The 13,151-nt window shown below is 44.0% G+C and overlaps 1 protein-coding gene across 6 annotated transcripts in view; it reads left to right on the top strand.

The window, feature by feature from the left end:
- The window catches only part of znf438 (zinc finger protein 438), a 345,274-nt gene that overhangs the window by 180,690 nt on the left and 151,433 nt on the right, over positions 1-13,151 (top strand). For all 6 annotated transcript variants that reach the window (XR_011593391.1, XM_070881520.1, XM_070881519.1 and 3 more), the window contains one exon: positions 2,023-4,150. Coding sequence is in view for 5 of the 6 variants with exons in the window: in XM_070881520.1 (XP_070737621.1) it covers positions 2,023-4,150 (2,128 nt within the window). In the remaining variant the exon portion in view is untranslated. The remainder of the gene's footprint in view (positions 1-2,022; positions 4,151-13,151) is intronic.

Raw genomic sequence — 13,151 nt, 5'->3', positions numbered from 1 at the left:
GGAGCTGCATACCAGCTTGCTGTGGTCCCGCTAGGAACGTCAGCATCTCTGTTTGATTCATTTTTTTATATATTTCCACTGGTTGGTGAATCAGTAACTGGAGGACATAAATTTAAGATCATCACCCAAAAAAAACACACAAGAGGTTACGAGAATTGTAATTTTTTTTTGGCAGAGGTTTAACAGACAATTATCTTCCAGAAACAGTGATTGAAGTTAAATAGCTCTTAAAAGCGAAGTGGGTAAATATTTGAAAGGATAGTTTAAATGTGTATGACAAAGGGCAGGGGAATGGGACTAAGTGGATAGGTCCTTCATAGAGCCAGTCCTGTAAAATTCAATGCCTTCACCTGCAGTTTAGTTATTTCTCGTGCGTTTTTCCACAGGAGAATGCTTTTCCGTAATGGTGCTCATCTTGACTCACTTTCCAATAGCTATGTACAGAAGCGATCAGTTAGATGGAGTTTCATGTACCAGACTAAATTAAATTCAGTCTACATTCAGCCAGGGCTGGACACCTCCTCACTAGTACTGAAGCTACTAACAACTCCAGGGACTAACCATTTCAAGTTCTCATTCATTTTATTTATCCCCCCCGCCTCCTCTGTTCCCCATGACATTACTACAGCTCAGAGTGTGAATTTCTTTGCAGTTTTCTGGTCAACCTAACCATTTTATGGTTAACAATACAGATATAATTGATTTTCTCCAAGTTTTCATTTGTAACATGTTTACTTATTGTAAGAAACTTTTGAGGGTTCTTCCCATCAAGCTGTAAATGGGCAAAGTAACAGAAGGATTAGGGATTGCTATGGGTGGCAAGCTGACTTGGCTGAAAAATTCCTCTGACCCGCACTGTGAATTGCCATTTTCGGTGAGGTGGAAAAGCTAAGTAATTTTCCCACTTGAGATTACCTTTTATCTAAATCCCACTGTCTTCAATTTTCTGTTTCTTCCTCGACTTTTTCACAACTTTTGACCTTGCATGACCTTCTCATTAGAAATGCTTCTCATTTCTAATAAGTATCTCTTTTTGCATTGAAAATGTATTCTTGTGTAGCTTTATTTCTTCAGGTTAACAATTTATTGGTGAGTGAACAGTTAAGCTAGATATGTTTTTAAAGCTCCTATTAGTCAAGCAGTGTCACTTCCAAAATATTGTTCTGGTCCTGGGATTGATTTCCCTCCTGTGATGACTAATATTAATTTGAAACAACTGACCAACTTTTACCAAGGGCATTAAAAAAAAAAGTATGCAATAAATTTGAAAGAATTGTCAGCTTGGTTCAGTGGAGCGTCTGCTTACCTCATAGTCGGATGGTGTGTTTAAGCCCCATTGCTGGAGGTGTCCCCCAGTGAATGAAACTTTAAATTAATTGTCTACCTATTCCAATGGTTCAAGTCAACGATAAAGAGCCCATTGGACTATGCAAGCAGAGAATTCTTCGTGTCCTGGCCAAAATTCTTTCCTTAACCAACACCACCAAAACCAACTGAACTGGTTTTTCATCTTATTGCTGTTTGTGGGATCCTGTGTGCAAAATGACTGCTGCATTTGCTTACATAGCTCAACAGTCACTGCATTGTGAAGTACTTCATTGTATGCGGAGTACTTTGAGATGTTTCTGACAGCATGTGATAAACCTTTATATAAATACAAACATTTTTCTTTCCAAACAGTAATTCAGTCTTTTTTCACCTCCAAGAGCTATTGGGTATCATTTGAATGTTTCTGTGCAGCCAGCATTCCTGGATTCCCATGAATGATGTGACCTGCAGATCTGCAGATCCTTTGGTTTGATGATAGTTCTTGTGATGTTGCTGTGGTTACACCACAATGATTGTATTCGCCTCTGTGCAACATGTCACTTTCTTTTCAAATTTCAGTGGTGCAAAATGGAAGCATAAGTGACTTGAGAACACAGCATTGCTGTTCATAAAATAAAGTAGCATTCACCTTGAAAGAGTGAGCACAATTACACTGGGTTACTTAAATAGCTCATTGTGTCCATTTTTCAACAGATGCGCAAGGATCTTCATCCAGTATGACTGGCCAGAAGAGGAGTTTGCAGACCAAGGGTCATTTCAGGACCATTGCTCCAAAAGTTAGTCCATCACCGGTAGCGGCATCAGCTTCTTCCATAGTACCTCATTCTGCCTTCAGCGGAATTTCTACTGGACCCACCACTTCAATAGATATTCAAGCTAATAAATTTCCGACAAACAATGCAAAGCCCATTATCATGCCCGCTCGGAGCTATGCACTGATGCCTGTTGTTGGTAAGGAGGGAACTTACTCACTTGTAGCCCTGCCACAGGTTTCTGTAGCTCCTCCACAAGCATCTCCAAAGGTTGAAAAAACAATTGTAAGCTCTTGTACTGGTCATGCACAGGTTTCTCAAGCATGTAGACCTTCAGTAGTAGCATTTGGGCAGACAACACCTCATGTTGCTGGCACCGAGAAATTGAAGTTACCGATTCCACGATATCAGTCCGTGTGGGCCAAACCTACCGTGAAGCAGGGAGCCGCCTCAAAACTAGCAGTGGTGAAGCCCAGTAATCTTCAGTGTCGACCGTGTATGCCAGGAGCGACATCAGTACAGGTTCAACCAACTGCAGTGCCCACTCATTCACAAATTCATCCAAGTGTAGTAGCACCGAAAACAGGATTGTTGGTTGAAGCGGACAAAGTTGGACCTGCACCTGCTGACGTCACAGTTCCTGCCACACTTCCCCACGATGCTGATGTGATGTTTGGACTTTCTTCCACATCTAAATCCGACGTATTAAAAACGAATGAAATGAATCGGCCGGTATCTCTTACCATTTCAACCAGTATGGACAGATCTGTGCCAGCAAAAGTCTCTTTTAAATCCAGCCCGGATTCGCTGTCAGCAGCATGCAGCCTTTCAACTTGGTCTGTTGTCCAAACTGACCGGCAATCCCCACTTGCAAAGCGTACTGGATCCGTTGGTTCTGTGCCATTAATGCAGTTTGGAAATTCAGTTCAGTTTATTGCACCTACTCCTGCTCCAAAAGGCAAAGTTCCTATCTTACCATACTCTCGAGTGAAAAACACCATCTTTCTTAACCCAAAACAAAATCAAACTCCTTTTGCAACAACATCTGCCCAATTCATGTCTAGAGTTCCCACTGCAATGTCAGCTAATGATCAATCTAGAATTGCTGAAATGTCTAGAAATATTTGTATGGTTTCTGATCTTCACAGGGAGGGTGCTCATAAACCAGGTAGTCAGTTGCCATTTATACCGCTGGACAGTGCCAATCCACATACATCGGAAAAAGTGATTATAAGTAGGTTAAAGAGGCCAATCAGCAATGTACTCGAGCACAGATTAGTAAGGAAAAGAAAAGTCACAGATGTAACCATTTCTAAAACAAAAAGATTTCAGACCTGTAATCTCCTGAGCAGACTGAAGGAAGAAGAGGACAAGGCGAAACGTGATTCTTCTCCTCGGGAATCTGGCGCTTTCAAAGTGAGAGAAGAAAACATAAAAACAGTAACAAATGAAAATTCAGACAAAACAGCCGCAGTGCTGAAGAAGTTTTGTAACATCATGCCCAAGCCTGTGGCTGTTATGCAGGCTGTAGCTCCACTAGCATTATCTGGAACAATGGTTGCTGTCCAGAAACTTGACAGTTTAAAACCAGAGACTGCGCCAAGTGATGCAACAATGAGCAAAACTGGTAACTTTATTCAAGTCGCCAGTACGTCTGCCTACTGCAGAAACTTGCCTGAGCACTTGGTCTTGAATGAACAAGCATATAAATGCAATGTTTGTAGTCGAGGATTTCAACTTAAACATCACCTTCAAGATCACTTGAATATTCACTCTAAGAGCAGGCCTTACTGCTGTCGCATTTGTCACAAGGCCTATGGTCATTCAGGCAGCTTGAGCACTCACATGAAGCGGTGTCACAGTGAAGTACACCGTAAGAAGCTCATGTGCTGCGAGTTTTGTGCAAAGCTCTTTGGACATATTGGAGTCTACTTTTTTCATTTAAAAGAAATCCACAAGGTCTTAATCAGCAATGAGCAATCCAACAATTTGCGTATGCCAGATAAGAATAATGGAAATGGAAAGGCAGAACAGATGGAAACTGCCCATTGTCTGCCTCCGTCAGACAGGTAAAGTAGACATCAAACAATTGAAAAGTTTTCTTGTGACAATACTCTAGAGTGGCGAGAGTAAATGTTGGTCACTTGGAGGACGAGACCGGGGAATTAGTAATGGGGAACATGGAGATGGCAGAAACTCTGAACAAATATGTTTTATCAGTCTTTACGGTAGAGGATACTAACAATATTCCAACAGTGGATAGTCAAGGGGCTATTGGGGGGGGAGGAACTTAACACAATCACAATCACTAAGGAGGTGGTACTCGGTAAGATAATGGGACTAAAGGCAGATAAATCCCCTGGACCTGATGGCTTGCATCCTAGGGTCTTAAGAGAAGTAGCAACAGGGATTGTGGATGCATTGCTTGTAATTTACCAAAATTCCCTGGATTCTGTGGAGGTCCCAGTAGATTGGAAAACTGCAAATGTAACGCCCCTATTTAAAAAAGAAGGCAGACAAAAAGCAGGAAACTATAGACCAATTAGCCTAATACCTGTGGTTGGGAAGATGTAGGAGTCCATTATTAAAGAAGCAGTAGCAGAACATTTGGAAAAGCAAAATTTGGTCAGGCAGAGTCAGCATGGATTTATGAAGGGGAAGTCATGTTTGACCAATTTGCTAGAATTCTTTAAGAATGTAACGAACAGGGTGGATAAAGGGGAACCAGTGGATGTAGTGTATTTGACAAGGTGCCAAATAAAAGGTTACTGCGCAAGATAAAAGACCACGGGGTTGGGGGTAATATATTAGCATGAATAGAGGATTGGCTAACGAACAGAAAACAGAGAGTAGGGATAATTGGTTCATTCTCGAGTTGGCAATCAGTAACCAGTGGGGTGCCGCAGGGATCAGTGCTGGGACCCCAACTATTTACAATCGATATTAACGACTTGGAGGAAGGGACTGAATGTAACGTAGCCAAGTTTGCCGACGATACAAAGATGGGAGGAAAAGCAATATGTGAGGAGGACACACAAAATCTGCAAAAGGACATAGACAGGCTAAGTGAGTGGGCAAAAATTTGGCAGATGGAGTCTAATTTTGGAAAGTGTGAGGTCATGCACTTTGGCAGAAAAAAATCAAAGAGCAAGTTATTATTTAAATGGAGAAAGATTGCAAAGTGATGCAGTACAGCAGGACCTGGGGGTACTTGTGCATGAAACACAAAAGGTTAGTATGCAGGTACAGCAAGTGATCAGGAAGGCCAATCGTATATTGGCCTTTATTGCAAAGGGGGTGGAGTATAAAAGCAGGGAAGTCTTGCTCCAGTTGTACGGGGTATTAGTGAGGCCACACCTGGAATACTGCATGCAGTTTTGGTTTCCATTTTTGCGAAAGGATACACTTGCTTTGGAGGCAGTTCAGAGAAGGTTCACAAGGTGGATTCCAGAGATGAGGGGGTTGAGGAAAGGTTGAGTCGGTTGGGCCTCTACTCGTTGGAATTCAGAAGAATGAGAGGTGATCTTATCGAAATGTATAAGATTATGAGGGGGCTTGACAAGGTGGATGCAGAGAGGATGTTTCCGCTGATCGGGGAGACTAGAACTAGAGGGCATAATCTTAGAATAAGGGGCTGCCCATTTAAAACTGAGATGAGGAAAAATTTCTTCTGAGGGCTGTGGAACTGTGGAGTTCACAGCCTCAGAGAGCTGTGGAATCTGGAACATTGAATAAATTTAAGACAGAAATAGACAGTTTCTTAAACGATAAGGGGTTATGGGGAGCTGGCAGGGAAGTGGACCTGAGTCCATGATCGGATCAGCCATGATCGTATTAAATGGTGGAACAGGCTCGAGGGGCCGTCGAGGAGGAGGCGACAGTCCGGGGTCGTAGGCCTATAAAAAGGCCGCGAGTTCAGGAGTTCGAGCACCGTCAAGGAGGAGGCGACAGTCCGGGGTCGGAGGCCTATAAAAAGGCCGCGAGTTCAGGAGTTCGGGCAGCGTCGAGGAGGAGGCGACAGTTCGGGGTCGGAGGCCGATAAAAAGGCCGCGGGTTCAGGAGTTCGGGCAGTGTCAAGGAGGAGGCGACAGTCCGGGGTCGGAGGCCTATAAAAAGGCCGCGAGTTCAGGAGTTCGGGTAGCGTCGAGGAGGAGGTGACAGTCCGGGGGTCGGAGAGGCCTATAAAGGCCCAGCTTGTGCAGCTACAGGGAAAAGGCAAAAAAGTAGTAGAAAGAAACAGAAAGGTGACGTCACAGCCAAGAGGGTAAGTGATTGGCTGGTGATTGGTGAGTAATTTTTCTTTTTTCTCTTCTATAACAGTGAGTAAACTTTAGCATTGTTGTTGCCAATTTAAGTGTATCTAAGGGTTAAGTCATGGCAGGAGAGCTCGGTCATGTGATATGCTCCTCCTGTACCATGTGGGAACTCGGACACTTCCGGTGTCCCTGACGACTACGTGTGCGGGAAGTGTATCCGCCTCCAGCTCCTGACGGTGCGCATTGCAGAATTGGAGCCGAGGGTGGATTTACTCTGGAGCATCCACGATGCTGAGAATGACGTGAGTAGCACATGTGGCGAGTTGGTCTTACCGCAGGTGAAGGGTCCACAGCCAGCTAGGGAATGGAAGACCAGCAGGAAGAGCAGTGCAAGGAAGGTAGTGCAGGGGTCCCCTACGCTCATCCCCCTGCAAAACAGATACACCGCTTTGAGTACTGTTGACGGGGATGACTCATCAGGGGAGGGCAGCAGCAGCCAAGTTCATGGCACCGTGGCTGGCTCTGCTGCACAGGAGGGCAGGAAAAAGAGTGGGAGAGCGATAGTGATAGGGGATTCAATTGTAAGGGGAATAGACAGGCGTTTCTGCGGCCGCAACCGAGACTCCAGGATGGTATGTTGCCTGCTTGGTACAAGGGTCAAGGATGTCTCGGAGCGGGTGCAGGACATTCTGAGAAGGGAGGGTGAACAGCCAGTTGTCGTGGTGCACATTGGTACTAACGATATAGGTAAAAAATGGGATCAGATCCTACGAGACGAATTTAAGGAGCTAGGAGCCGAATTAAAACGTAGGACCTCAAAAGTAGTAATCTCGGGATTGCTACCAGTGCCACGTGCTAGTCAGAGTAGGAATCGCAGGATAGCTCAGATGAATACGTGGCTTGAGCAGTGGTGCAGCAGGGAGGGATTCAAATTCCTGGGGCATTGGAACCGGTTCTGGGGGAGGTGGGACCAGTACAAACCGGACGGTCTGCACCTGGGCAGGACTGGAAACAATGTCCGAGGGGGAGTGTTTGCTAGTGCTGTTGGGGAGGAGTTAAACTAATATGGCAGGGGGATGGGAACCAATGCAGGGAGACAGAGGGAAACAAAATGGAGACAGAAGCAAAAGACAGAAAGGAGATGAGTAAAAGTGGAGGGCAGAGAAACCCAAGGCAAAAAACAAAAAGGGCCACTGTACAGCAAAATTCTAAAGGGTCAAAGTGTAATAAAAAGGCAAGCATGAAAGCTCGGTGCCTCAATGCGAGGAGTATTCGGAACCCAGGAGAGGGCTCTGAGCTAGTTAGAGTGGGTGAGAGCTCAGATCAACAGGACCCCAAGAAAGAATGCAAAAGGCAGGAGGCAACAGAACAGAGTAGCACTGGGGTAAGTGTAAACCACAAGGTGATAGGAAGGGACAATATGTATGAATATAAAGGGGCTGCAGGAGGGGTCAAAACTAAAAATCATGGTTTAAAAACTAGTATTAAAACACTCTACCTAAACGCACGCAGCATTCGAAATAAAGTAAATGAGTTGACGGCACAAATCATTACAAATGGGTATGATTTGGTGGCCATTACAGAAACGTGGTTGCAGGGTGGCCAAGACTGGGAATTAAACATACAGGGGTATCTGACAATTCGGAAAGATAGACAAGGAGGGAAAGGAGGTGGGGTGGCTCTGTTAATAAAGGATGATATCAGGGCAGTTGTGAGAGACGATATTGGCTCTAATGAACAAAATGTTGAATCATTGTGGGTGGAGATTAGAGATAGTAAGAGGAAAAAGTCACTGGTGGGCGTAGTTTATTGGCCCCCAAATAGTAACTTCATGGTGGGGCGGACAATAATCAAGGGAATAATGGAGGCATGTGAAAAAGGAACGGCAGTAATCATGGGGGATTTTAACCTATATATCGGTTGGTCAAATCAAATCGCACGGGGTAGCCTTGAGGAGGAATTCATAGAATGCATACGGGATTGTTTCTTAGAACAGTATGTTACAGAACCTAAAAGGGAGCAAGCTATCTTAGATCTGGTCCTGTGTAATGAGACAGGAATAATAAAACGATCTCCTAGTAAAAGATCCTCTCGGAATGAGTGATCACAGTATGGTTGAATTTGTAATTCAGATTGAGGGTGAGGAAGTAGTGTCTCAAATGAGCGTACTATGCTTAAACAAAGGGGACTACAGTGGGATGAGGACAGAGTTGGCTAAAGTAGACTGGAAACACAGACTAAACGGTGGCACAATTGAGGAACAGTGGTGGACTTTTAAGGAGCTCTTTCATAGTGCTCAACAAAAATATATTCCAGTGAAAAAGAACAGTGGTAAGAGAAGGGATAACCAGCCGTGGATAACCAAGGACATAAAGGAGCGTATCAAATTAAAAACCAATGCGTATAATGTGGCGAAGGTTAGTGGGAAACTAGAAGATTGGGAAAATTTTAAACAATAGCAAAAAATGACTAAGAAAGCTATAAAGAAAGGAAAGATAGATTACAAATGTAATCTTGCGCAAAACATAAAAACAGATAGTAAAAGCTTTTACTGATATATAAAACGGAAAAGAGTGACTAAAGTAAATGTTGGTCCCTTAGAAGATGAGAAGGGGGTTTAATAATGGGAAATGTGGAAATGGCTGAGACCTTAAACAATTATTTTGCTTCTATCTTCACAGTGGAAGACACAAAAACCATGCCAAAAATTGCTGGTCACGGGAATGTGGGAAGGGAGGACCTTGAGATAATCACTATCACTAGGCGGGTAGTGCTGGACAGGCTAATGGGACTCAAGGTAGACAAGTCCCCTGGTCCTGATGAAAGGTATCCCAGGGTATTAAAAGAGATGGCAGAAGTTATAGCAGATGCATTCGTTATAATCTACCAAAATTCTCTGGACTTTGGGGAGGTACAATCGGATTGGAAAGCAGCTAATGTAACGCCTCTGTTTAAAAAAGGGGGCAGACAAAAGGCAGGTTAGTTTAACATCTGTAGTGGGGAAAATGCTTGAAGCTATCATTAAGGAAGAAATAGCGGGACATCTAGATAGGAATACTGCAATCAAGCAGACACAACATGGATTCATGAAGGGGAAATCATGTTTAACTAATTTACTGGAATTCTTTGAGGATATAACATGAGCATGGTGGATAGAGGTGTACCGATGAATGTGGTGTATTTAGATTTCCAAAAGGCATTCGATAAGGTGCCATACAAAAGGTTACTGCAGAAGATAAAGGTACGCGGAGTCAGAGGAAATGTATTAGCATGGATAGAGAATTGGCTGGCTAACAGAAAGCAGAGAGTCGGGATAAATGGGTCCTTTTCGGGTTGGAAATTGGTGGTTAGTGGTGTGCCACAGAGATTGGTGCTGGGACCACAACTGTTTACAATATACATAGATGACCTGGAAGAGGGGACAGAGTGTAGTGTAACAAAATTTGCAGATGACACCAAAGATTAGTGGGAAAGCGGGTTGTGTAGAGGACACAGAGGCTGCAAAGAGATTTAGATAGGTTAAGCGAATGGGCTAAGGTTTGGCAGATGGAATACAATGTTGGAAAATGTGAGGTCATCCTCCTTGGAAAAAAAAACAGTAAAAGGGAAGATTATTTGAATGGGGAGAAATTACAACATGCTGCGGTGCAGAGGGACCTGGGGGTCCTTGTGCATGAATCCCAAAAAGTTAGTTTGCAGGTGCAGCAGGTAATCAGGAAGGCGAATGGAATGTTGGCCTTCATTGCGAGAGGGATGGAGTACAAAAGCAGGGAGGTCCTGCTGCAACTGTACAGGTATTGGTGAGGCCGCACCTGGAGTACTGCGTGCAGTTTTGGTCATCTTACTTAAGGAAGGATATACTAGCTTTGGAGTGGGTACAGAGACGATTCACTAGGCTGATTCCGGAGATGAGGGGGTTACCTTATGATGATAGATTGAGTAGACTGGGTCTTTACTCGTTGGAGTTCAGAAGGATGAGGGGTGATCTTATAGAAACATTTAAAATAATGAAAGGGATAGACAAGATAGAGGCAGAGAGGTTGTTTCCACTGGTCGGGGAGACTAGAACTAGGGGGCACAGCCTCAAAATACGATGGGAGCCAATTTAAAACCGAGTTGAGAAGGAATTTCTTCTCCCAGAGGGTTGTGAATCTGTGGAATTCTCTGCCAAGGAAGCAGTTGAGGCTAGCTCATTGAATATATTCAAGTCACAGATAGATAGATTTTTAACCAATAAGGGAATTAAGGGTTATGGGGAGCGGGCGGGTCAGTGGAACTGATTCCACGGCCAGATCAGCTATGATCTTGTTAAATGGTGGAGCAGGCTCGAGGGGCTAGATGGCCTACTCCTGTTCCTAATTCTTATGTTCTTATATTATGGCCTTTTCCTGCTCCTATTTCTTATGTTCTTATACAACTATCTGTCCCAGTAATACCTGTTTTTACTTTATTCTGTTATTAAAGGTAAAATGCAATGTTCTTTCAAGGCTCATTTGATGAGTTCACTGCTGCTCTATGTCACTGTTGCAATACCAGTTGCTCCTCCTCCAACAACTCTCTGCTGTCGTCCAGCTGGATTCCATTCTTATCTCTTTAATCGTAGCCAGAGAATCACCTGCAACGGCTTCTCTTCCCACTCCCGCATCGTTACCTCTGGTGTCCCCCAAGGATCCATCCTGGCCCGTCCTATTTCTCATCTACATGCTTCCCTTTGGTGACAGCATCAGAAAAGACAGCGCCAGTTTCCACATGTACCCCGACGATACCCAGCTCTACCTCTTCTCTTCACCCCTCCACGGTCTCTAAATTGTCCGACATCCAGTTCTGGATGAGCAGACATTTTCTCCAGTTAAATATTGGTAAGAACGAAGCCATTGTTTTCGGTCCCTACCACAATCTCCGTTCCCTTGCCGCTGACTTCCCCCCCCCATCTTCCAAACATCTGTCTGAGGCTGAACCACACTGTTTGCAACCTTGGTGTCATATTTGATCTTGAAATGCGCTTCCGACTACATAGCCACGACATAGCTAAGACCGCCTATTTCTCTCTCAATAAATTGTCAGTCTCTACCCTTGCCTCAGCTTATCCACTGCTGAAACCCTCATCCAGGCCTTGGTACCTCTAGACATGACTATTCCAAAACACGCCTGGCTGGCCTCCCACGTGCTACCCTACGTAAACTGGAGGTCATCCAAAACTCGGCTGCCTGTGTCCTAACTCGCACTAAGTTGCATTCACCCATCACCTCCTGTGCTCGCTGACCTACATTAGCTCCCAGTTAAGTAGTGCCTCGATTTCAAAATTCTCATCCTTGTTTTCAAATCCCTCCATGGCCTCGCCCCTCCCTATTTCTGTAATCTCCTCCAGCCCCACAACCCCTCGAAATATCTGCGCTCCTCTAATTCTGCCCTCTTGAGCATCCCTGATGATAATCGCTCAACCATTGGTGGCCGTGCCTACTGTTGCCGAGGCCCCAAGATCTGGAACTCCCTGCCTAAACCTCTCCACCTCTCTATCTCTCTGTCCTCCTTTAAGATGCTCCTTAAAACCTACCTCTTTGACCAAGCTCTGCCCTAATTTCTCCTTGTGTGGCTCGGTGTCAAAATATTTTGTCTTGTAATACTCTTGTAAGGTGCTTTACCTACATCAAAGGCGCTATATAAATACAAGTTGTTGTTGTTGCGTTTCATTCAGCTTTGTCTTTATTAGAACCATCGAGGTCTACAGCACAGAGGTGACCATTTGGCCCATCTTGTCTGTGCTGGCTCTTTCCGAGAGCAATGCAGAACTATTCCGACTGCCCTCCACCTTCCCCTGATTCAAATATTTATCCAATTTTCCCTTCAAAGATGCAGTGATCTTTGCCTCATTCACTCCCTGTGGCAAAATATTGCATGCTCCAACAATCTTCTGCGCAAATAAATTTCTCTTTGCTCTCTTAAATTGCAGATTTCATGTCACTGACTGGCCAACTGGAGAAAATAGTCTTTCTCTCTTAATTCTATCAAAACCTTTCATAATTTAAAAATAAACCTTTGGTAAATCTCTCTCGGTCTTCTCTGCTCTGGTGAAAATAGTCTCAGTATTTTAAATCTCTCCTAATAACATGAGTTTCCCAATACTGGTATCATCCTGCTGAATCTAAGTTGTATGATCTCTATGGCTGTCCTTTCTGCTAAGGACATATTGGCCCTGAAATTCCGTTCGACCTCTTCCCGCGGACAAACGACCTAAAAACAGAAAAAAGATACGCACTTACCTGCTGTTGCTGCGCCCATTGGGACTTCTGAGCCTGAGGCCTGCTCTCACTGCGAGTCGCGGCACGTGCTCGTCGACGCGTGCGCAGGCCTAGAGCTGGAGTCACATGGCTCTGGGCAGCCAATCTGGTAAAGTATCATCGTAATAGGAGTTCCGCAGGGTCCTAAACTCCTATTCTATGATTGTGCTGGAGCCCGAAACACCCAAAACACAGCCCCAAACACCCAAAACACTAAAAAGAATTGGAAAATAATTACACTACATTCATTTAAATTAAAGTTATTAATGTCTTAAAAAAATAATTTCCCGTTTTTTAAAAAAAGTTTTTTAAAATAAACTTACCGTTGTGGGGAGGGTTTTTTTATAAAATATGTTTTAATAACTTTATTTTTATATGTTTTTGTGTTTTTTAAAACACTTGCGCCTGTAAAAGTAGGCTATGCGTCTGCTTTTTCAGGTGCAAGATTTTTGAGGACATTTGTAAGCGTAAGTATTGGAAATTTCCACTTACAAGTGTCCTCGCTCCCGAGATGCGGCCATCTGTCAAGCCAGAAA

This window comes from Pristiophorus japonicus, chromosome 5, assembly GCF_044704955.1.
Source record: "Pristiophorus japonicus isolate sPriJap1 chromosome 5, sPriJap1.hap1, whole genome shotgun sequence".
In the NCBI taxonomy this organism is placed as follows: Eukaryota; Metazoa; Chordata; class Chondrichthyes; family Pristiophoridae; genus Pristiophorus; species Pristiophorus japonicus.
This window is presented reverse-complemented; position numbering and strand designations above follow the sequence as displayed.